General features: G+C 49.3%; 2 protein-coding genes across 6 annotated transcripts in view; one reads left to right on the forward strand and one right to left on the reverse strand.

The window, feature by feature from the left end:
• EAF1 (ELL associated factor 1) overlaps positions 1–9,233 on the forward strand; it is a 15,335-nt gene extending 6,102 nt beyond the window's left edge. The window contains 3 exon segments of the mRNA NM_001206456.2: positions 273–493; positions 2,744–2,971; positions 6,001–9,233. Of these exon segments, the coding sequence (NP_001193385.1) occupies positions 273–493; positions 2,744–2,971; positions 6,001–6,047 (496 nt within the window). The 3' untranslated portion in view covers positions 6,048–9,233.
• Positions 9,234–16,125: 6,892 nt separating this feature from the next.
• The window catches only part of COLQ (collagen like tail subunit of asymmetric acetylcholinesterase), an 80,697-nt gene continuing 71,899 nt past the window's right edge, over positions 16,126–24,923 (reverse strand). For all 5 annotated transcript variants that reach the window (XM_021071338.2, XM_084991815.1, XM_084991813.1 and 2 more), the window contains 5 exons: positions 22,840–22,979; positions 21,605–21,724; positions 21,178–21,298; positions 19,669–19,771; positions 16,126–17,541 (listed from right to left, as the gene is read on the reverse strand). In XM_021071338.2, coding sequence (XP_020926997.2) covers positions 17,472–17,541; positions 19,669–19,771; positions 21,178–21,298; positions 21,605–21,724; positions 22,840–22,979 — 554 coding nt within the window. In that variant the 3' untranslated portion in view covers positions 16,126–17,471. The remainder of the gene's footprint in view (positions 17,542–19,668; positions 19,772–21,177; positions 21,299–21,604; positions 21,725–22,839; positions 22,980–24,923) is intronic.

Below are 24,923 nucleotides of genomic sequence, written 5' to 3' on the forward strand. Positions count from 1 at the left end.
CACAGTCACAATATATCCTGCCTGTGTGTCTCATCTGCTGTTTGTAAAACGTGAACTCCTTGGAGGCAGCGAGTCTATTTTACTCATCTCTGTATCTGGTGCAGGAGGCAGTACTGGAATGCATTCCTGTGATAAAATGACAAATACTAGTATTTGAAGCTGTCTGTATGGAGCCAGGGGTTCTGCAAAGACTCCCATGTGTTTGGTCACCTGGGCACATTTGAGAACCACTATTTTTGCCCCTCCAATTTAATGTCTGTATCTCACTTCAGAGCTGAGGGGAGCAGTAAAATCCAGGCCCGAATGGAACAGCAGCCCCCTCGTCCCCCACAGCCATCACAGCCGCCGCCACCGCCACTGCAGCCACCACCACCACCACCACCACCACCACCTATGCCGTTCAGAGCTCCAACAAAGCCGCCAGCTGGACCCAAAACATCTCCTTTGAAGGACAACCCCTCACCTGAGCCTCAGCTGGATGACATCAAAAGAGGTAGAGAGCATTTTCTAGAGCCATGAAAGCAGCTTGCAGGAGGGTGTTGATGTTTCATGGCGATTATAAGGCTGCCAGTCGTGGTGACATGGGCATTCTCTGCCATTGTCACAGTTTCCACAGAGCTCAAAATTCTGCACTTTGAGCAAAGGGGCAGGGGCTTTACCACTTACCTCCTTTAAAACAGTGACTTGAGTTGTGGCTGTCTTTGCAGCTTTCTGTTTAGAGGCCTGGGGTTTAAACAAGCCTGACTACCATCTGAAAGTCCATATGGCGCACCTTTAAGCCTCTGGAAGAAGAAAAGTCCAAGGTGCTGGGGGTGACAACCAAGTGTGCCAGTGTCAGCATAGGGTCTAGGTTAAATCCTATGGCCGGCACTTTGTGCCAACACAAGGTGTGTAAGCATGAAAGCACCCTGTGGACCAGTGGGTCTGGACCCTGGCCTAGGAAGACTGAGAGGCCCTCCCCAGTGCAAGCCCAAGACATAGACACTCACATACCTTGGCTTTCTCCCTCATACAGTACATGGTTTTAATTGTCCAGACTCTTAGGAAATTAGGAGGGTAGGTGTCACATTACGTTTGTTTTATGAAACAAAATTAAACCCATAATAGTAGTAAACAGGAAAAGATAAAAAGTGGCCCTTGGGAAGTTTGCCTTTTCTACCTTGTGGAAATGCTCTCTTTTAGCAAACACTATCAGTGTGCGTGGTGCCAGTTGTTAGGCTCTTGATTTTTTTTTTTTTTAGGGTTGCACCTGCAGCACGTGGAGGTTCCCAGGCTAGAGGTTGAATCGGAGCCGCAGCTGCCGGCTTAAGCCACAGCCATAACAATGCAGGATCCAAGCTGCATCTGCAACCTACAATGGAACTCACAGCAATGCCAGATCCTTAACCCACTGAGCAACACCAAGGATTGAACCCTTGTCCTCACGGATGGTAGTTGGATTCGTTACTGCTGAGCCACAGCAGGAACTCCAAGCCCTGGATTTTTTTGTTCTTCATGGATATTGGAATGCTGGTGTGTAGAATTTTTCAGTTTAGTTGAACAGGAATTGGACCATGAGAGGTTAGTTGTCACCAGTTATGCTAAAGGAACCATTGTTGTTTGGCCACTGTTAGGTTTGAACCAGAAAATCTGGCATCTTCCATGATGTAGCCTATGGTGAATCCCTAATGTGCTTTCCAGCATTGAAATGTAAGGGAAAACATGTGTTTCCTTCCCTGCTTTACAGTCATAATAAGGCAGTGCTTGAAGGTGTGGCTGTCAGTTGAACATGTAGAGAGGATGGAGCAGGAATGTTCTCCTACTGTCTTTCTTCAGCTACCATGTCCCCTCCTGCAAGCCTCTGTGTACGTGTGGGATGTGAAAGCTAAGAAGGACCCCAGAGACTCTGGCCCTTCCTTTTTTTTTCTTTTTTTTAAAAATCTTTTTAGGGCTGCACGCACGGCATGTGGAAGTTCCCACCTAGGGGTCAAATTGGAGCTACAGCTGCCAGCCTACACCTCAGCCACAGCAATGTGGGATCTGAGCTGCATCTGTGACCTATACCACAGCTCACGGCAACGTTGGATCCCCAACCGACTGAGCGAGGCCAGGAATCAAGCCCACGTACTAGTGGGTTCGTTACAGCTGAGGCACTGCAGGAACTCCTGGCCCTTCCTTTTTCCAGAGCATTGGAAAATTCATTGCCTTCCACCTAGGTCTCCCTGCTGGTGAAGGTGGATACACAGCAAGGGCTCGGACCTTCCAGTTCCTGGCCAGGTATTTCTCATCCCCTGAGCATGGCATTGCTCTTCTCTTATTTGATGTTTAAATAAAGATTTAATTCACAATCTTTTTTTTTTTTTTTTCAAAGTAGATAAAGGCAAAATAAACTTAATTCATTTTTAGAAGAATCATCCTGAAGCAATTTGACTTTTGGTTATTTGGATGAATTAAATGTTGCCATTGTCTCTCTGGAGACAGGTTAGATGTTTTTGTTTGTTGGTTTGGGTTTTGGTCGTTTTGTTTGTTTGTTTTTTGGCCACGCTCACGGCATGTGGAAATTTCTGGGCTAGGGATCGAACCCATGCCATAGCATTGACAATGCCGGATCCTTAACCTACTGCACCACCGGGGACTCCATTGTTTGTTTTCAAGGAATTGGGAAACAGTTCATTTTCAGTTATGCCACGTTGCTATGGGTTTGGCCAATTTACTGTTTATAGAAGGCTTGATGTGCTGACCCTTGTCCTGTCGTTTATTCCAGAGCTGAGGGCTGAGGTGGACATTATCGAGCAGATGAGCAGCAGCAGTGGGAGCAGCTCCTCGGACTCCGAGAGCTCGTCGGGAAGTGACGATGACAGCTCCAGCAGTGGCGGTGAGGACAACGGCCCCGCATCCCCTGCTTCACACCATCAGCCGTACAATAGCAGGCCGGCTGTTGCCAATGGAACCGGGAGGCCGCAAGGAAGCACGCAGCTCATGAGCACCCTCAGTAAGTGTGCATCCTTCCTCCAGCTGAAAGCTGGGGTGGGGGCAGGGGCGGGGGTTCAGGAGAGCTATAGCTTCTGCTCATCTTACACCAGAGTCTGTAAACCTGAAGAGCTTTGAGGCATATGAAAGGACCCTGACAAAGACAGTTTGGAGCAGAAAGGAATAAGTTACCAAACAGTTAAAAAAAAATAAGGAGGGGGGAGGCATAGAACTGAAAATCCATTCCTTCGCCTTTCTTTCCCTTATTGGCACAAATCAGGTTTTGTGAATTCTGCAAAGTGCTGAAACACGACCATCTGGGCTCTTCATTTTTGCCTATACCAGGCTTCAGGACGCTGCCTGTCCCCATCCCATCTCCCGCCTCCAAGGTCTTTTTATAGTCCCAAGAACCCAATGTCATCAGGCTGCGGTGTCCCACAGCCCACAGAGTCGGGAACCTGTGCCGTTACGATGTATTTGGAAACCAGTCAGCCTTTAGCAGGAGGGGAAGGAAGGGACATTGTAGTGTCTGGTGGCTTTCAGTGCAGTTGGCAGTAAAGCCAAGCAGAGGAGGATAAGAACAAATGTCTTTGTCTTGGAGATGGGAGAGTGCAGGTTCTCTGCACTGTTCTCTGTCTAGAATCCTGCTGGGTGTTTGCCCTTGGTCTGCCTTCTGTGAGGAGGTTGGAGGGTCAGAGGCAGCAGTGGGGAAGCTGACCTAGGTAACCCTGCTCCTGTGGACCAGGCAAAGAGAATTCTCATCCTCAGCACTACAGACGTCAGATAAACCTCTGTTGTGGGGGCCGGCCTGCCTTGTAAGATGGTTAAGAGAATCCCTGGTCTCTACCGATAGTTGCTGGAGCACTCCCTGCTTCTCCCCCAGCATGGGATTCCCACAATGTCTCAGGCATTGCCAAATGCCTCCAGGGACTCATCACTGCCGGGCCCTGCCCTGCTACCTGAGTGAGTACAGCACTCCTAGGACGTCAGTTAAGGATATTGTCTGCTATCCTGTTATACATGCCCAGGTTCTGGATATAAGGGTGTGTTTGATGCTCTTCTCAGTTGGCTCAGGGTAGTGTGTTTCACTTTGGGAGTTTGGTATTCATAGTGGAAAACTACCAGACAGCTACTGTGGTTTTGACTCAGTTCTTCATTTTGCCCAGTCAGTGCTAAACAATTCCTTCCTCCCAGAAAGCAGGAGCAGAAAATGGCACCCGCGGATGTTACCTAATTACCGTGCCTTAAACTCCTTTTAGCTCTTTTTAGCTCCAAGTCCTGGCTTGTAGCTCTTCAAATGGCAAGACCTTAATCTGCATACCTCGTAGTCAATAAACTACTAGAGTTATTTAAATCAGGATCATCAATTGGAACTAACTTAGAAACCCTAAAAATCACAGTAAATAGCACAAATTTGCTAAACCCTAATATAAAAACAAAGTGATAATAATGTTCATTGTTTTCCTGAATAGTAACCTCTATTCTATCTTCTCTCCCAAAAAACAAGTAGATCAGTTTGAAACTGGGTCAAATCAATTGTCTTAAGAAATGTCGCAACTGGATTTTCAACTCCAGGCACACTGACCCGTTACAGGCACAGCACCTTGCTTTGTAAGTGACCATGCTCAGCTTTGCTGATTGATGACCAGCTGTTGCCAGCACATGGTCTTCCCTACTTCTAGAACAGCAGGTATCACCGTTTTTGGTCTCAGACCTCTCTGTGTCATAAATATTATTGAGGACCCGTAAGAGCTTTCATCTGTCAGTAGGTACCATACTAGAATTTAAAACTGAGAAATAGGAGTTGTCGTGGCTCAGCAGAAACAAATCTGACTAGTAACCATGAGGACCCAGGTTTGATCCCTGGCCTCGCTCAGCAGGTTGAGGATCTGGCATTGCCATGAGCTGTGGTGTAGATCGCAGATGTAGCTTGGATCTCACGTTGCTGTGGCTGTGGTGTAGGCCAGTGGCTACAGCTCAAATTCAACCCCAAGGCTGGGAACCTCCATGTACTGCGGGTATGGCCCTAAAAAGCAAAAAACAAACAAACAAAAAAAAAACCACCGTGAGAAATATTTAAAACATTCACTAATTTATTTAAAAGTACAATAATAAACCATCACATTTTTGACTAAAAATGAATTTTTATAAAAAATAAATTTTCCAAATAAAAAAATATTTAATATTTAATATGAAGAGAAAATTTAAAATTTTAAATTTTGCAAATCTAATATCTGACTTAGGAGAAAGCTAGCTTCTTTGCTTGTGCTTCTACCTTCAGCCTGTTGCCATAAGCTTTTTAGGTTGGAGTATATGAAGGAAGTATGGCCTCACAGAGGTAAGTAGTTAGAAAAGGGAGGCCCTTGGGAGGGATCCTTCTGAAAGGGTCTCAGGGATCTCAGGGTCCTCAGAGCAGACTTTGAGGAGAGGTGGCCTGGAGGTTAGCAATCCAGAAGTTCACTTTTATTCTAGTCCCAATGGTATCAACTGGGGTTCTGTTCTTGGCTTTCCATTTTATCTAAAATGGAAATACATTCTTCCGTTTGAGGCTTTACAGAGCTCATAAATTCAGATTTGAGGTGTAAAGGTAACAAGAATATCGCAGCCAGAGTGTTGGGGGAGGTAGAGAGTATTATTAGATTAGTATATTACTGGTATAAACAGTATTTAGCTTCTTTAAAGGCAACTTGATATTATTTTCACTTTTACAAAACAACTAACATTAACAATTTTACTAGATAGTGAGTCAGTTACTTACAAATATGTTTTTGCTATTTATTGACACATTTAAAAGCTTTCCAGCCTATTCCTCCCCTGGTCTATCCCCAGTAAACACTATTGCTGTGCTTTGCAGATAGCAGAAATAGCAACTCTTTAAAAATGTCGACTGCACCAGTTTTGTCCCTGAGCCACATCGGTTGTCTTCTGTGATTTAATGGAATTGGCCTGGTTTTACTGTAGAGCAAGAGCCAAGGTAGTTCTCCCAAAGAACTGTGGGGAAGTCATTCTTAAATTGTGTACTTTTGACTTGATTCTGTTTTCTTTTTGTAGGAAATGACTTGCAGTTGAGTGAGTCTGGCAGTGACAGTGATGACTAGAGCCGGATCTTTCGAAATCAACTTTGTGGTGCAGAACTACGGTGCAGGACCAGGCTGCTTTAGCATGGAGGCCACACCAGGAGGAAAATGTTGGGGATCAGTGACTGGAGAAGCTTGAGGCTCTGGAGCGCTCCGATATTCATGTCTTTTAACTTAGTGGTGATGAGTGATTTTCTCGTGTAATTTTTGAACAGTCTCATGTTTTAAAGTTAAGTAGATCTAATAGAAGAACTAACAGAATCATATCTCTATTTGGTTAACACTGTTAACAAAAAACACAAATGTGCCCTGGTCTGGGTGACTCAAAGGCCATTTCTTCACCTGGCCAGTAATTAATAACATTTTAAACCTCAGTGGCCACCAGCTTGGCCAAATGGTTTGCACCAGTGAAATGAAAATATAGTCTTTGAGGGTGGGGAGGGAAAGGGAGACCTCAAACTGCAGCATACAAGTGTGTTTAAACCACTTTAAATTGTTGACACGAAGTGGCGAGGAAGTTCTGTCAGACCCAGCCTGACAAGCCTGTATGGAAACAGACTTCAGGATGGAGTCCTACAGTGTCAGCTGGAGGGACCTGGGAGCTCTGCCTTCTCAGCCCCTCATCTGCAGATAAGGAAAGGGAAGCACACAGCTGGCTTAGGCCTGTCTCTTGCCTCCAGTCCGGGCTTTTCCCACTGCTCCCTCCCTTGAATCTCACTCTTTGGAACCAGAGATTCTTAGCATGGGCCTTTTGATTGTGCCATGGAGCTTTTATTAGATTCCAGAAGACAAAAGTGTTGGCTACTTCTAGCTCCAATTTCGATCCATACAGTCCCAAAATCCATGAAGCGGGGGGGGGAACAGATTAAACCAGCAGCCACTGTGCTAATGCACATGATTCAATTGAGGCCTTTGGTTCCATATGGATCCAAGCTGAGTGCTGCTTACACTGGGTTTCAGTGGGGGAGCAGGAGGGCAAGAGCAGTGTGGTGAAGAAGCCTTTCTGAGCAGATGAGCCAATAGCCAGTCTCCAAACCAGAATCTGGATAGAAGTTGTGCAGTGTGAAGTGAGCACATGTTTTCATAAAGTCTTTCTGTTTATGATTTTGTACCACTGTTTGTGCCCGACTCCCAGACTGATTTGTATTTTTTATGTGCAACTAGGAGAAAGTCACAAGATTGCCTTCTGCAGTGGGCGGTTCCAGCTGAATCTGCAAGGAAACTGGTCACTAGTAAATGTTCCGTATTCAGCAACTGTGTGATAAATCATCCCTTAATTAGTCTGGAGCAACCCATTTCTGTAATTTGAATGGATATGTCCTGAGAAGTTTCTCTCTGCCGTGGTTCAGTGGATATCAAGAACTTTAAAAGTGATTTTTTCTTGGAGTGGCCTCCCCCTCCCCAGCTAATGGTGGGAGGCAGTCTGGACCCAGAAAGAAATTAAGATGATCCTTGGTGGGGGCTTTGGTTAGAGTTGAACCTTACACAGTCACCTGTTGCATTTGCACGGTGACCCTGGTGAGCTGGAGGTGGGTCAGAGGTGCAACTGGGCCCTGTGGTGCGTTCTCAGCCCATCATGAAGTGTTAGTGGATTTCATGGCAGATGGGAACTTATTTATGATGAATTGATAATTGCTTTTCAATTACTTGGTAATGAACGCTCAGGGAAGGTGAAGGTCATGGCTGGGAGACTTGTAATTGTTACTGGATGTGGGAATTGTTTCACTGCTCTTGCTCAAGCTGTGGCAGGTTCCAGGAACTTGAACTAAAAATATCTATTTAAGCCTCTGTCTTTTTTTTTCCTTCCCAAAGTCTTGCTTATATAGACTAACTGTGGTTTGGGGCAGGTTGGCTCAAGATGTTTGTTGCTATAGGAAGTGCTTGCAGGTGACCATGGGTGGGTGAGATAGGCTGGGAGCCTCAGACCCTCTCCCCATCCATCGTCCCCAGTCCTGCTCGGTAATAGCACCAGGTCGCAGTGCTCCAGCTTTGTTCTCTGCATGGAGCCTTTGGCGTTCCCTCCTGCTTTACCCAAAAGAGGAAGGAATCTTTGAGGAATGAAGAATTTGGCCTCATAAACTCCTTCTCAGGAGGTCCCCCCCCACCGCCAGCCCCACTGGGCTTGTTCTTCCTGCCTTGGTGCCTTCTCAGTCTCCCCTCCCCCAGCCCTCCTGGGGCTCTGTGGTGCCACCTTCATGGATTCCGCCTCTTCTGGCTGCTCCACTGGCCAGAGGGCCGTGAGTGCACACAGCCCTTCCTCTTGCTTGGGCTCTCTCTGGTCGGTGCAGACTTATTCAGAGCAGACACGTCATCGTCTCTGTCCCTTGGAGTGTGCACAGGAACCGACACGTAGATGCTTTCAGCCTGGTAAGGGTAGGGCAGAGCGCCAGCCTGTGGAGCACAGAGGGTGGGCATGGAGGAAACGTTCCCGGCATTTGGAGACAGCTGGAAACTGTCCATGCTGATTGTTGTGGTTCTCAAGCCTCTAACTGAGTTGTGAAAATTGCCTTTTCTTTGCTCTATACAATATCTGCTATACTGTGGGTCATTGGACGAGGTCTGAAGACCAGGTCCGAAGTGTCTGAGGAGCCGTGGCAAGCAAGCCACACTAAAGATGTGACTTGGGGAGACTTAACAAACTAGAGATTTTTCTTGACGCCACTCATGAGCTGTTTTATTTCTCTAGCAGAATCATTTTTTTTTTTTTCTATGTGTGGTATTAATGTGTATGTGCTTCAGTGATGGGAAAACTTGAAAATTCCAAAATCCTTATTACTTCCCTATTTGAAAGGCTGGTTAAGTAGGGTGTGTGTGTGGATGTGCATGTGTGCAAGTGATGTATTTATTACATTATTTTGAAGGAGTAACTATCTGTTATGCAGATATACATTAGGTACAGCCAAATTGAATTGTTTCCGTTTGGCAAGGAAGGTAGGATTCCCGAAACTCAGGCCACAACCAGTAGGTTGGACATGACCAATTGAAGCGTTATGAAATGTCTTTTTGTTGCTCCTGTTATTTCTGTCTTGGATTCATTGTCTCATCCTTTAATGATTATTAAAGTCTGTGCCTGAAAGTTTATTTTGCTTAATTATGAAGTAGACTTGCATGTTTATATTTATGTAAAATATTTGCTATGTAAAGTTTTTTTGGTTTATTCTCTTAAAAGATATTTAAGTAAAAAATGAAGGTCAGCAATACACTTTATGTCTTGTTGCGTTTTCTTTTCTTGTTAGAAATTGATCTAGGAATCAGTGAAAAATGTAGGGTTTCCTTAAGAATTCTTTGTACTTAAGCCTAATTATCCAAGTTGATTCCCTTTTAATTTGGTGTTTATGATCACTAGAGTGTACACTTCAGTTTTAAAAGGTGTGAAGTTCAAAACTAAAAGATGACTTTAGCAAGCCACATGGCATCTGAGACCATTTTACTTGGTCTGGAAAGGCATTCTTAGCTTTCAGTCTGAGAACCATGCAGGGGTTAAACTGAATCTCTAGACATTTTAGCTCCCACACAAAAGGACACACATATACCTGTAATCCCAGTGGACACTCGCTGGCTGGAAGTAATCCTGCCCACTGCTTCCTTCACACCTCTGATACAGCCGTGCCCACGTCTGCGTGTGGTCTGGGCTCCCAGGTAGACTATAAACTAGGTAGGAAGTGACCGTGTTCCTTTTTAATCCTCTGTGGTGTCTTTGATCTAATGGGTGCTCAGTAAACTTGGATTGAGTGCACTTACATGTTCAGAGCTCTAGGCTAGAATCTTCTGCTGCTTATTCTACAGCCAGCTCGAATTTCTCCAGGTGGAAATGAGAGTTAGACCCCAGCCAGGACTCCTAGGGAATCTTGACTATAAAGCACTACAGTGATTCATAACATCCCAAAGCTTGGTGCTTAAAATAATCTGCATTTTTAATTTGTGATTTAGGTCGAGCTTCTTCACATGCCTGGGATTTGACAGGTGTAGCTGATTTAGGATGGCCTCGGTTGTACAACCAGGGCAGCTCAGGCTGATTCCATGTGTCTCATCCTCGAGCAGCCTAAACTGGCATTTTGTCATGGCACAGGCAGAGTGCAGGATGAGAGAGGAAACTGCCTCTGTCACAATTGCTCATGTCTCATTGGCCAAAGCAGCTCACAGGGCCAAGTTCAGAATCTAGGGGTAGGCAAATGCCCTCCCCCAGTCACTGGGAGGAGTGGCAGAGTTCACTGGATCCCAGGAGGGGTGGGAATAAGGGCGATTATCACCATCAATCTACCACCTCCACCAACACCATGTCTCCACCGTGGTTGAGAGCCCCAGCCACATGATCTCTAAGGCTGCCCCTGCTCTGGTGGTCTGGCCGGTGGAGAAGAACACGGAGTTGAGACAGATTTCTGTTCATGGTTCCTGCAGAAGGCGCCAAGTCCAAGCCAACAGCTCCGATTGTCCTGTACTTCACGGTTGGATGCTTGTGGTTTGCTGACCTACCCCTTTCCGACCTAGAGCAACCCTCTGATTACTTATGGCTAAATCTCAAACTGCCCCAGAACTTAGGAGCTGAAATCAACAATCATTTGATCTGATGGAATCTTTTGGTTAAGAATTAGGACAGAGCTTGGCTGGGTAATTCCGCTTCCTGTCGCTTCAACTGAGGTCACTTGGAGCAGATAGGCTGCAAGACCCCTGGAGGGTCCAAGCTGGCTTCACTCACATGTCTGGCCTGTGGTGGGGGATCCTGGGAGCAGGCTCATTTGGGGCCGTACATGGCTCCTCTGGTGAGGCCATCGGGAAGTCTGACCTCGTACGTGATGGCTGCCTCCCCTAGAAAAAGTGTTCTGAGGAGCTGTGTGGCCTTTTATGACCTAGCACATGGCATCACTTCTACAGTGTTCTGTTGGTTAAAGCAGTCAAGAGCTCACCCAGGTGCAAGAGGAAGGGATATAGACCCCACCTCTGTAAGAAAAGAGTATAAGAAAGTCCCTGCCTTTCCTTGTGTTTTTGGCTTTGGCTTCTGCAGTTGTTCTCAGGTGAGCCGTCTCTCCAGAGCAGACTCTTAAGTCCCTGGTCTAGTGGCATCAGCATTTCCTGGACCTGGTTAGAAACCCAGATTTTCAGGCTCCACCCCACTCAGACCTGCTGAGTCAGAATAACAGGCCCTTCACTTCATCCTGATGAACCTAAAGCTTGAGAACCACTGCCCCAGGACACAGCTCCCTTGCTGAGCCTCACATGATGGCCCATGACCACAATAACGGCCTTCAACTTCTTACTCTAGGGGTAAGGAGGGGATGAAGGGGACAGGGTGGGGCACCTGTAGAGTATGGTACTGTTTCTGGGTTGGAACATCAAAGACAAAAACCATCATTACCCCTGAAGAAATGTCTGAGGGCAAATTTCATTGTGACACGGGCTCCTTTTCATTCCATGAAGTGTAGGGGACGCGGCTCAGGGGAAATAGTTCCTTTTGGTAAGGTGGTTCCTTGGAGACTTGTCTAAAAGTCAGTTGCCTAGGGCTGAAAGAAACCCAGAACCTCCAGAGAGAAAGTCCCTCTGATGCAGGCAGTGTGAGTTCTCTTCTGCGGTTCCTTGCTGGGGAGTTGGGGGGAGGCGTAACCCTTCACTCTCATGTGATCTGCACCCCCCTCCCAGAATGGTTACAAATGAAGATCCAAGTGGGAGACTAGCCTACCCACCCCCTGGAACCTCTGTGCCCATGGGAGGAACTGGGTTGCTCCAGTGTAATGATCTCCCTGGGGAATTGCCAAAGTCCTCAAGTTGTGAGCTCAGTGTTGCCACACAAATAGAAGAACTGAGTTTCACTGAAAACTTAAATTGGTTCACTCCACTCCAAGGGAGGCCGGGGACTGACAACCCAAGGAAAGCCATCATCTGGGTGTAGACTGGCCCATTAATTATAATGAGATTTGGAGAGTCTTATGTAATTTGACCCAGAGGTGCCCTCCATGCCCCATTAGAGTGACGGATGACCACTGTCTGTCCCAAGATACTTAGCAACTTTGTGCTACCATCTTCCCAAGCACTAGTTACCAAGTTTTCTTCAAAGGCCTTGCTTTGCTTGCAAGTTTGTCACTCAAACCCCTTTGTAGGTAGATAGAAAAGTGTCCTGGAGCTATGCCCTGTCCCCATGCATCCCTGGTGATGGTAGAAGCTTCTGGGCTGACCTAGAGAATCCCAGTTACAGGTGGACCCTTGGAAATGAGCAGAGCTTGGGCCTCTTGTTTCTGGTGAAAGAGTGAAAACCAGTTCAGACTGGGAGAATAGAAGATTGCCCTGTGCCCCCCATTCATAGACACCAGAGCAGACACTGGTAACTGCAGAGGTAACAGTAAGCAATCTCTCCCAGGGTTACCACTGCAGCATTAAAGCATCATAATCACTATTGCTTTGACTACTGCTTTCTTTCCAATGACATTTCCAAGCCTTGTTTTGTTTCTCCTGCCATCTGACAAAAATCACTGCAAAAGTGTTTTGTTTTTTTTTTTTTTTTTGGGGGGGGGGGCCTACTGCTTGATGTGGGATCTCAGTTCCCAGACCAGGGATTGGACCCGAGCCACAGCAGTAATAAGCAGTGGGTCCCAACCACTAGGCCACTGGGGAACTCCTAAACTTTGAGACTAAAATCGTGAGCTGTTCCAACTTCGCAGTTCACAAGCCTATCGATAAGTAAGAAGGGAAAACCCACACTTGCCTGGAAGACCTGGGCTGCATGCGTCCCTTTGACACGGAGAAGCAGTTTTAATTTCTGCCCTAGATGGAGAACTGCTGAGAGGAGTTTTCAGGAACAACATCGCATGTTTTTCATCCCTTAGAGTTTTCCAAAGAATCAGGAACCCAGGTCCACCTTACAGCCCAGGATCGATGTCAACCCTTTTGTACACAGCCTGCTTTGCTTTGCACCTGTTCCAACCCCGCTTCATTTACATTCTATTTACCTATCCCTCCTCCCAGATCCTGTCATTATCTTCTCTATCGTGGTCAGATGAGATGCCCCTATTGTTTCTCTGGTGTTTGCGCTCCCTACAAGTGGGAAAAGCTGGTTGGCTGACAGGTCCATCCCTGCTGTATTCATTAGGTAAGCTGCATGAGGCAGCGTTTGAGAACCACTGCTCTGTCATGCTTTGCAGTCAAGGCTGTGGTCCAGACTGCTCTTAAAAGTGCTCTTAAAAGTGAACTCATGAGAGTTCCCATTGTGGCCCAGCAGTAACAAGCCCGACTTATATCCATGAGGACTTGGGTTTGATCCCTCGCCTCGCTTAGTGGGTTAAGGATTTGGTGTTACCGTGAGCTGTGATGTAGGTCGAAGACGAGGCTTGGGTCTGGCATTGCTGTGGTTGTGGTGTAGGCTGGCAGCTGTATCTCCAATTTGACCCCTAGCCTGGGAACTTCCAAATGCCACAGGTGCAGTCCTAAAAAAAGACAAAAAAAAAAAAAAAAAAAAAAAAGTGAACTCATGTAACCAGCCTCAAAGGGGGAAGAATACTTTGGGTCCCCAAGAGGTGATTGATTCAGCCTGGGCCACCAAACAATAATGACACAGGTGAAATTCAACATGTCCTAAACAGTTTCTAAGTGTTAGAAATTTTAACCACATTATCACTAAAATTCAACACTACCCTGAAATAAGGTATGATTATTCCCAGCACATAGACACAAAAATAGAGACTCAGAAGTTAAGTGAATTAAGCAAGATAAACAGTGTTTGTGACAGAGCCAGACTTCAAATCTAGATTTGAGAATCCAATCTCTCTGCCTTTTTCAGAAACGACACCACATCTTTAATGACCTGCACCCTGTAACAGTCAGCTTCTCCGAGCAGACCCATCAGAATCAATCCAGAGCCTTCAGTGTGGCTGGCCCCAAGTGTTTGCCCCAAGTGGCTCAGCATCTATCCTGCCAAAAGGAAAACCAAAGCCAGAGAGATAGCCACTGTTGATGGCCACTGTATCAACACAAGCTCCCATTTGCCCCATTCCTGGTCACCAATATTTGGTCCAGTAGCCACCCCTTGTTCAAACAGCCTGGGTGCTTTTGGGAATCCCCAAAGACTCATAATCCCCTAAGGACTCATATAACAGGAGAGATGCAAATAGTTAAGAGAAATGGAGTGTGAGCATTGATTGAAACTCTTCACTCCACTACTTGGAACTTTTAAGTTATATGAACCAATACATTCTACCGTGTGGTTTATATCATATTTAAGTTGGATTTTCTGCTACTTGCCAACAATAACATCTGGACTGACACAGCTTCCTTTGGTGACCTTATTCTAAAGGCCCTGTCATATTTTCAGGCACTCCATGTGACAGCTTTGAGAGTAGCCAGTGGAATCCATCACCACTCCTAGGGCCCTGTCACAGCTGGAAGGCAGAGTCCACACTCACAAGTGGTTTAGAGTTGGAAGAATATTCAGCCCAGGAGTTCCCGTTGTGGCGCAGTGGTTAACGAATCCGACTAGGAACCATGAGGTTGCGGGTTCAATCCCTGGCCTTGTTCAGTGGGTTAATGATCCTGCGTTGCTGTGGCTGTGGCGTAGGCCAGTGGCTACAGCTCCGATTCGACCCCTAGCCTGGGAACCTCCACATGCCGTGGGAGCGGCCCAAAGAAATAGCAAAAAGACCAAAAAAAAAAAAAAAAAAAAAAAAAAAAAAAAAAAAAAAATTCAGCCCATCTCAAGACTCTCGGGTGAGGAATTGGGGGCTGTGGGAAGTAAAGAACAGACTCTGAATCAGGCATGGGGCTCCCTGTTCAGTGGTCTCCCCGCCACGCTGCACACCTCAGCTCCCCTTGGGACCAGCAGATGATTCTACAGCTGCCTGGCCTGCTTGCTCCCAGAGAAGCTGCTCACTACGTCGCAGAGTTAGCATTTCAGAGGAGGCCTGGGGCCACCTTCCTGGTCTTTCATCTTTTCCTTTCAGAATGCCAAATGGGTAGAATGACTCCTACTGTATATATTCTTTTTTTTTTTTTTTTGTCCTTTTAGGGCCGCATCCACGGCATATGGAGGTTCCCAGGCTAGGGGTCTAACTGGAGCTGCTGCCGCTGGCCTACATCACAGCCACAGCAACGCCAGATCTGAGCCACGTCCGCAACCTACACCACAGCTCATGGCAACACCGGATCCTTAACCCACTGAGCAAGGCCAGGGATTGAACCCACAACCTCATGGTTCCTAGTTGGATTTGTTTCTGCTGCGCCATGATGGGAACTCCACGTATATATTCTTAACACATGTGACCTGAGTCCTTTCATTTCCAGAGCCTTGCAGATCCCTCCTTTGAAATAGCTGAAGATGAGCCCACCTCTAACATTGCAGGGTCGGGGGCCCAGAGCCTAGATGGAGGCTCTCACACAAAATGCCTAAGTCTATATATCATGATCAAACTGACAAACTCTTATGCATTAAATATGTTCAGCTCATGTGACAGACTTTCAAAAAGACCTTGAGAGTTTTGAATTCCTCAAAGTCCTGTGGCAACACAAGAAGAGCTGACCCATCCCACATTGGGGCATGCACCCATGAGGAGGCCCCACCTGCATGTCCAAGCTCTGTTTACAACCCCTGCAAACAGCTTGTCCCTGGCCACCCCTCGTGCTTACAGGTGTGTGTGAACTACACTCAGGAGGATAGACGTGGGGCGAGGGCCATGTGGGCCTGGAAGCAGACTCATGACATCTTGGATGGGGAGTTAGGTTTTCCTGGTACCCACAGCATGCATGTACAAATGTCACCTTGGCTCTGTGGGGACAGTCATGGCCAGAGGAAGGCCAGAATAGTGTCCTCCAAGGAGAGGGACCCAGGTCAGACCCCTCTTGGCCAGGTACAAGGGCAGTACTGGATCATTCTGTCCTAAACAAGACCCTAAAACCAGGCTTGGGGTGGGGCTGGGTTAGCAAGACTGGGCTTTCTGACCTTGGACAAAGCCCTCCACCTCTCTGGACTCAGTTTCCTCCCTTGTCCCTGAGGGAGCAGGACTATTTACCACTGTAGAAACCTCTGCAGAATTTGGGAAGAAGACTTGAAATTCAGACCCCTCATTCCATCCAGCAATGCTGGGACACGAGCCCCAAACCCCCAGGGAAGAGAGAGCCACAGTAGGGAAGTACACTGCCTTTATTTCTCGATTTCCCATCCGGAGATCCCAGGATGAAGGCGGTGGCTTCACATGGACAGATGTGGGCCCTGTTGCATCAGCCCAGGACTTGCGGTAGAGGCTGAGGGAGCCAGGCTGGCCACTGTGCCCACCTCTAAGACACCACCGATGGGCTGCCCCTGCTCTTGAGGGACCACCAGCAGGCCGAGTGCCTGAGAAGCAGACACATCAAACAGACTTGTCCACAAGCCCAGGAGTATCCCTCCATCTGGTCACCAACGGGCAAGTCCCATTTGAGGTCTGCGGCGGGGGAGATGGCTTTCCCAAACACAGCTAAGCCCCACTCAGGAAAGCGTGACGAACGGCAGCTCGGAGACACACAGGACTGATGCTCCGGTAGAAACGTGGGCTTGTGCACGTGCATGTGGACATGGCCATGCACGTGGAGGCGGGAGGGAGGTCCTGGGGCGCTGGCGGGAGTCAGCAGGCACCCGGGCGCTGGCACTCAGGGTGAACGCCTGCTCTGCCCGGACGGAGCTCGTGCTCAGTCATGGGGCCCAGATGGGAAACCAGATGATGGCCTGGCTGCTAGCGAGTGTCCCAAAGGGGAAAGGGACACAGGACAGAGGTCCAAGTGTGCAGAGCCACGAGGTCAGCATGGTGCCGGGGATGGGGCCACGGCCCCGCTCCTGTCCATAGGGCCAGCACCCCGGTGGGACCTTACCCTCCCGCCCCTCCCCGTCAGGACGCGGGTTTCTCAGTGCTTATTCACAGTTGGGGCTCTTCCTGTGGGAGCCCCATCCACTTGAGGTGGGCTGGGCTGCGTCCAGCTTGGGGGGGGGTACTTCAGTGGGCCCAGGGCTGGGAGCCACCCCAAAACAGGTCCACTCCCTGCTCTATGGTTCCCCGGGCCCGGGAGCCCTGATGGCCAACTGCCGGGTTGGAACGCCTGCAATTCTGGAAGTCGAGGGGAACTGAGAAGCCAGCACACCTGACGCCCCCTGTGGATATGAGCAGACTCCAGCAGTCTGTGTGTGTCTAACAGTGCGAAGCCAAGTCCATGACATTGGTAAGGGGAGGGCCCTGGAGGCCGAGGGTCGCGGTGGGGAGCAGCCCCCAGGCTGGTTGTGTGGAGGAGGGCCGGGGGCTTGGGGAGAAGACAGGGTGCAGCGTCTGAAGCTCTTCCACTTGGACTGAGTGAAAAGCATGTCTTAGCAGCAAGAGTTTGTCCTTGTTTCTGTCGCACAAAGGTGGTGGAAACCGGACCAGGACAGGGCGAGGTCAGTCTGCCCAGCGTGGAGAAGCTGCTGTCAGTTCCGTGGGTGCAGCCGCCGCCTCCTGGTGGCCCTCAGGTGAAGTAGCGGCAGGGCGTGGAGTCGATGTAGCAGTAAGGGGTGCACCGAAGGTCTCCGTAGGACCTAAGGGGGTGGGCAGTGGACCGGAGCCCGGGAGGACAGAGCCACACTCTAAATGGCTGCCTTTCGGGACTCGATCAAACCTCACCAAACAGCTGCCCCTGTGGCCACCTTACTAAGGGCCAGGGCTCCACAGAGGCTGTTCCCATTCTCATTTGGGGTGAGGGGCTTAGGGCAGCTGAGTCCAGGCCTTTGGGGCTGTTTCCCTGGAGTCCAGCTGAGCGATGTGGGGGGAAGGTGTTGGTAGGTAGCCTTGCTCTGAACATAGCATCTTGGAGAGAATCGTCCTTAGGCCCCACTGAACTATTTCTGCATGGTCCAATATGGCAGCCACTGTCCAGATGTGGCAACTGAGCTCACTCTCTCTCTCTCTCTTTTTTTTTTTTTTTTTTGGCTGCACCAAGGACACATGACAGTTCCTGTGGCCAGGGACTGAACCTGCCCCACAGCAGTGGGAGGCAGCTTGCTGCAGTGATAATGCTGGATCCTTAACCCACTGTGCCACATCGGGAATTCTGTGACTGAGCTCTTGAAGGAAGGTTAGTGTGATTGAAGAAATGGATTGTTGACTTTATTTAAGCCTAAATAGCTGCTGTATTAGAAGCCTGTGTAAGTCCAAGTGCTAATTCCTGGGACTGGTACACATTACACCCACGTTCTCAGGGATCTCTTGAGGCTTCTCGGGATTAAGAGTGACCACAGTGAACCAGGGGTAAACCCTGGGCTCCACAAAGTCCTGTACCCCATTTCTGACTGTCTATACTCAGTGGTCTCCACGGGGCCTGTCAGCAGCCCCCACCCCCCACTGCAGGGGGGGCCATGCATGCAGACACGCAGATGCGGTGGGTCCTGGCCTAGTACTTGGAGTTTGGGGGTGGCTGTGGAGTTTGTGGTTCTCCCAGCCTGATTTGGTATGTTGATATGAATTTGGGGGTGGGCATTGAGGTTTTCCCTCCTTGGAGGAGAGAGACAAGCCTGGTATCTGTCCCCTAGCCCTGCTGAGGGCCTGGGTCCCAGCCCACAGACGAAAGGGGCTTGCAGCAAAGGCTGGGGAAATTGGGTGCCCAAGGGGCCAGAAGTCCACTTGAGTCTAGAAAGGAGCAGAACGCCAGCTAGGGGAGAAGTACTCCCTGCCCCCACAACTTTCCCTGAAAGTGATCCAACTCTGATCCTGGAAGACCTGGGGGAAAGGGGGACTGTTTTGCACCTTGAACAGAACCCAGGAGGCCTCATTCTGGGCGTGGAATGATGCCTTCCAGGGCAGAGGCCCTCACCTGGCTTGGGTGATGTCCTCGTAGGTGCTGGGACCCAAGAATATTTATCCTGAGCCATGCGAATACCCAGAGGGGTCTCAGAAATAACTGCAGGAAGACTACACTCCTGGGGTTTTCCTGGAGGAGCCAGGAGCCAGCAAAATGCTGGCGAGACCTCACTTGCACCCACAGGCCTGCCCAGTGGGTCCAGAGGATTCAGGTTACAGAGGCTTAGATTCTTTGAAATGCCTAGATAGCCTCACCCTCCACTGGGTTCCCCACCCAGGCTACAGCCCAGGAGGCCAGTGTGGTCACAGGAGCCACTGGGGATGGCCATGGTCAGCTCAGAGGCCACTGCTGCCCAGGGCATAGACTGGAGCTGGGGGCACAGGGCTGCTCTGAGGGGCACATAGGAGTTCAGGGTTTTTTGCTTTGTTTTGTTTTGCTTTTTAGGGCTGAATCCATGGCATATGGAGGTTCCCAGGCTAGGGGTTCACTTGGAGCTGCAGCTGCCAGCCTATGCCACAGCCACAGCAATGCCAGCTCTGAGCTGCATCTGTTACCTATACCACGGCTCACTGCAACACCAGATCCCCAACCCACTGAGCAAGGCAAGGGATCAAACCCGCATCCTCATGGATACTAGTCAGATTTGTTTCCACTAAGCCATGACGGGAACTCCCATAGGGGTTCTTTTTTTATTGCCTGCCCCCCCCAGTGTGAGCAGGGACCAAGTGTGTGTTCTGTGTCACCATGCCTCAGTGTCTAGAAAGCCCCAGGAACATAGGAGCCACTCAGGAATATTTGTGAAGGAAAGAGGAGTAGGCAGGAGGGAGGGAGGTTGGAGTGTGACAACAGCCTTAGAGGCGGTCCCTACCCAGGGAGATAGGTCTCGCAGGTCAGGTGGCCGAAGTCAGAGCCATCACAGTCCTCCACGCCCTTGTGCCGGTGGCCATCTCCACAGTAGGCCCTGCGACAGCCTGAAAGGACACAAGAAATACAGGCTTGAGAGGGAGTGGGGGGTGAGAGGGGAAAGCCTGGCAGGACCGTGTGGCCTGAAGGACCCCCCAGCCTCCCAGAGCCTGCACCCTCTTGGATGGACCCCCACAAAGCTTCAGTCCCCAATCCCCTGGAAGGAGGCCAGGCCCCACCCAGACCTGTCACCTGTTAGCTGAGAACCTCTCAAAGCCTCCGTGTCCTTGTCCCAAAACTGGGGTGTGGCCACTGCCTCCTGTCATAGGACCACTGCGGGTTCCCGCAAGGCAGGGTCAGGAGATGGCAAGTAGGCACATCGATGGCCTTGGTGGCTCTTGTCTGTCTGCGTGGAGCGTCCAGATGAGGACCCTGTGTCCCTCGGGAGCCAGACCCTCTTGGACAAAATCTCTACTCTCACACCAGGGAGGGGCCTGGAGTATGACCCCACCCTTGGTTTTACAGGACCACAGGACCCCATTAGTTCTTCCTGCTGGATTATCTCCACCAGGGACAGAGGGACTCCAGGCAAAGCCAGCATCCTCAGAGTTACTACACTGACAACCCTTGTGGGCAGTGAGAACAGCCGCTTCACCCCTGCATTGGCCCCTGTGCACCTGCCATCCTCCCCTAAGCTGCTTGCTGGAAAGGAACCTGCCTTTGCATATGTACAGCCTCAGCTGTGAGCCAGAGCCTAGCTCCTCACAACAGGGCCTTAAAAATAATTTGATGAGGAGTTCCCTTCATGGCACAGAGGAAATGAATCCAACTAGTATCCATGGGGATGCAGGTTCAATCCCTGGCCTTGCTCAGTGGGTTGCTGTGAGCTGTGGTGTAGGTCACAGACATGGCTTGGATCCTGCGTTGCTGTGGCTGGTGGTGTAGGCTGGTGGATGCTACCAGGACAGGCAGCATAGCTTGGGAGTGCTGCTTTTCTTCTTAAAAAAAAAAAAATCTAGCGACAAAAGCAGGAGGTGAGCTGGAAAGCACGAGCTTTAGAGTCAGCCTGAAGGCAGCTCTCACTGCCTAATTCATCTAAACGGGGCTCTGCCAGCAGGGCTCCGCCTGCTAAAAGTGAGTCCTGATTCAGAGTCTCGGCTTCCTCTGTTCGCCTCTCAGTCCTGCATCACCTTCATCTTTTGGGAAAGAATGAGATCCGAATGTGGGTTGTGCTAAGAAGTAGGATTCGGGGAAAAGGGAAGGCCCAGTGGCTTCTCTGGGGCCAAGATCCTTAACACCAACCCCATAACCATGCTTGGACAGGGTGGATAATTCACATTAGACTGAAGTGGGGAGAGTTGCCCCCCCCTCCCCCCCCCACCCAGCAGCAGCCCAACTCTGGCTCCAGAATTGTCCAAAACCAGCTGGTGTCCCAGTTCAAGCTTTGGGCCCTCTGGGGCCAGGCCCCACTCACGGATGCAGTTGTCACCCACGTCGCTGTTCCCGTCATCACATTCCTCCCCGAGCTGCAGGATCCCATCCCCACAGGAGCCCCGGTGGTCTACAGGGTAGTCCACAGGATAGAAAGGTGTCAGCTGGCCGGAGAAACACAGCACAGTTAGTGGGAACAGCGCACCAGGGAGGGCACGGAAGGGCCCTCCTTTCCATCTGCCCCAGCTCTGTGGTTGGCAGGAAGGCTGTGTGGGGCTGGAAGCCATCAGGAGTCTTGGTCCAGAGCCGTGGCTTCACGTGGGGGTGAAGGGGGCCCTCAGAGGCAGGCGAGGGAGCGGGCTCAGCCTTCGGCAAGAGAAGACAGCAAAAGCTCTGCATCAGGCCTCTCTGTGCCTTGGAGGTGTGTCCCCTGCCGGGTGGGGCATGTGCAGGGGTGCTGGCCTTGGTACCTGGATAGGGAGCCAGCCCAGGCTGTCCTTGAAGTAAAGAGACCTCTGGTCTCTGCGGAAGGCAATGGCGTTTTGGGTGTTCAGCCTCTCAAGTTCCTCCTGGTTGTTGACCACAAAAATCTGCCAGAGAACACACTGGTGAGGATTCCAGAAAACACTTCTGCGGGGGGTGGGGAAAAAGCCTGTGTTTGGGCTGGTGTTCAGCGGGAAGGGAGGTCGCGTTTATGCTCCCAAGGCTCTCCTGAAGTAGGGACATGTGTCTTGATTCCCACATATTCCTCAGCTAGTTTGAAACTCAAATAGCCAAAACAAGGTTGAAAATTTTTGAACCTTTAAAATGTTACCGAGACCTGGAGTTCCCGTCGTGGTTCAGTGGTTAAGGAACCTGATTACTATCCATGAGAATGCAGATTTGATCCCTGGCCTTGCTTAGTGGGTTAAGGATCCGGCATTGCTGTGACCTGTGGTGTAGGTCGCAGATGAGGCTCCGAACTTGTGTTGCTGTGGCTGTGGCATAGGCTGGCAGCTGTAGCTCCGATTGGACCCCTAGCCTGGGAACCTCCGTATGCCGTGAGTGCTGCCCTGAAAAGACAAAAAAAAAAAAAAAAAAAAAAAAAGTTACCAAGCCTTAAATGAAAAGGTGATGTCATCTAATCAAGTAATTCTACATCTGAAAATGATTCTTAACAAAATTAATATATACAAAGGTGTCCATGACAGTGGTATTTACACCAGGGGAAAGCCTGGGAGCACCTGATACATATCTGACACTAGGGCTCTGATTAAACAAATCACAGCACAGCCACATGATGGGTGGATTATTATGTATCCATTCAAATGGTGCATTGACGTCCAGGGTTTACTTCAAATTAATCCAAGGGAGGGGTGGGCTGTCGTGAGTAGGTGTGAGGTGGAATCAAGATTAGCCATGAGTTGACAATTGTTGGACTTGTGTGTAGTCAAGACGGTTCATCACACTCTTTGTTCTGATATTTTCTATAATTTTTTTTTCTTAAAAAAGACAAAGAATACACTCCAAAGTGGACCAATAGCCAGATGGACAATGTGGTTTTCTTCTTATTGATTTCCCCTTATTTTCCCATTTCCCATAACAAGTACACGCCCAGGATAATGGGGTGAACATGTTATACGGAAAGGCTTCTACAAAGCCGGGGTGCATCAGGCGAGAGGTCCTGAGGGATGACCACCCCAGGTTCCCCCCAGAAGAGCCTTACCACAGGAACCCTTGGGGAACTGGGCCCGTACGCGGACTCCCCGTAGGAAGGGTTGTTCATATTCATGGGGGGGCCACAAAGACATCTTCCTGGAGGCCCGGGAAATCCTCTCTCCCCTTTGGGTCCCATTACCAGTTGTCCTAGGAAGCAACAGACTGCTGTGTTACTAGAGCAAAGGAATAGAAAACCAAATAGCCCAGGGAGGTGTTAGAAATCCTCAGGAGAGAAAGAAGTTTGACGTCCACCGTGTTTTAGGGAGGCCTGGAGGAGAGGTCCAGAGAGGCCCTTCTGGGTCCAAGGACTGGGTCCCTTAACCACACCAGGTGTGGCAGGACCTCTCCCGCCCCTCTTCCTCCCTTCCTTCTCTCTATATGCTCGGGATCAGGCACATAGGCATTCTGCTTCCCACACTCCTTGCCCTAGGAGGTGACCGTGTGCCAATTGTGGCCAATGCAAGCCCAAGGTGGGAAAAGCACGGGGGCACCTGGGAAAGTCTACCCTTTGATAAAGGAGAAGCATAGCTGGTGGGAGACATAGCTTTCTCCTTCTTTCTGCCTAGAAGATAAACAAGACATCTGGTACTGCAGCAGCCGTGATGTAATCATGAAGCAACAAGTGTGAGAAGAGAAGCCAGCATGCAGGGAAGACCAGGGCTTTGTGGGGCCTTGGGCTTTGATAGTGATGCTTAGAGGCTAAAGCAGCCACTGTTCACCTATGGACTTTGCTGTAAGATGAAAACTATCCCCTCTATGTTTAACAATAGGGATTTCGTGCTGATGAGCACCTTGTTGGCTGATAACATTATTTTTGTTAACTCATTTTATTTTGTTCTTATATATGAGATCTTAACAAAGGGATTTCTGAATGTGGGTTTCTTTGATTTCTTCTAGAAAATGGAATGTTTGAAAATGCTCAGGCTATTTGTTCTTCCCTGATGCTGAGAAGTGTATCCTGGAAAGATATGGTCAGGAAATTTACCCCTACAAGGTGGAACACTTGCTAGGGAGACAGTTCTCACATTGGCTTTTTTGTTTGGCTGCATCTGTGGCTTATGAAAGTTCCTGGACTAGGGGGTGAATCAGAGCTGCAGCTGCCAGCCTATACCACAGCCACAGGATCTGAGCTGCATCTTCGACCTATGCCATAGCTTGGGGCAACACCGGATCCTTCACCCACTGAGCGGGGCCAGGGATTGAACCTGCATCCTCATGAATACTAGTTGGGTTCTTAATCTACTGAGCCACAACGGGAACTTCTCACCTTGGCTTTCAAAGGCCCTGATGCCCAGGCCACGCTCCAGAGCAGTTACATCAAGACTTCTGAGCATGAACCCCAGCATTGTGCTTTGCAGAGCTCTCGAATGATTCCCAAAAGCACCAAGCACTGTCTTGGGAAATGCTATTTGCACAAACTAATTGTCCTCCCCTTCACCCTCCATCCTGCCCTCCCCAGGAAGCTCCTAGCTCACTCTTGATCTGGGTTTAAACATCGCTTCCTCAGGAAAGCCTCTCACAATCCTCACACTCCATTTTCTGTTCACATCGGAGTCAGCCTCCTAGCTCCCCATGCCTTTTTTCCCTGGCACTTATCTCTGTACTTCTATACATTGTGAGATTATCCTGTCTAGGTCCATCTCCTCCAGGAGAACTGTCAGCTCACAGTGGCAGGTGAGTGCCTGTTTTTATGTGCCAGGGCTTGGCACACAGTAGGAGCACAGTACATGTTTGATGATTGAATGAATGCATGCAGACTAACTGGAAAGAAAAGGTCTTCAGAAAAGACTAGGGGTCTCACACTGATCGGCAGAAAATGCTAGAGCCAGAAACATCCAAAGAGCAAAGAGGAAAAGATGGGCACTGGAAAAGGAAATAAATATCCGCTTCCTGGGAAAAGAAGAGGTGCTAGAAGACCAGCCAGTCATTGGTTTCAGATTGTATAGCTGTATCCAGGGCAGACAGCACCTGGGGACACAGTTTGCAGATGCCACAAGACAGGGGAAAATGATGCCAGGGGATGGGTCTGGCCAGGACCAGGAGCAAACAGCTGCAGCTGGAGGGGGAGACCCCAGGGGGAACGCTGCCAGT

Source organism: Sus scrofa, chromosome 13 (genome assembly GCF_054392235.1).
Source record: "Sus scrofa isolate SSC_HxYL_T2T_F1_AM1 chromosome 13, Sscrofa_HxYL_maternal_Yorkshire_Landrace_v2.0, whole genome shotgun sequence".
Classification (NCBI taxonomy): domain Eukaryota; kingdom Metazoa; phylum Chordata; class Mammalia; order Artiodactyla; family Suidae; genus Sus; species Sus scrofa.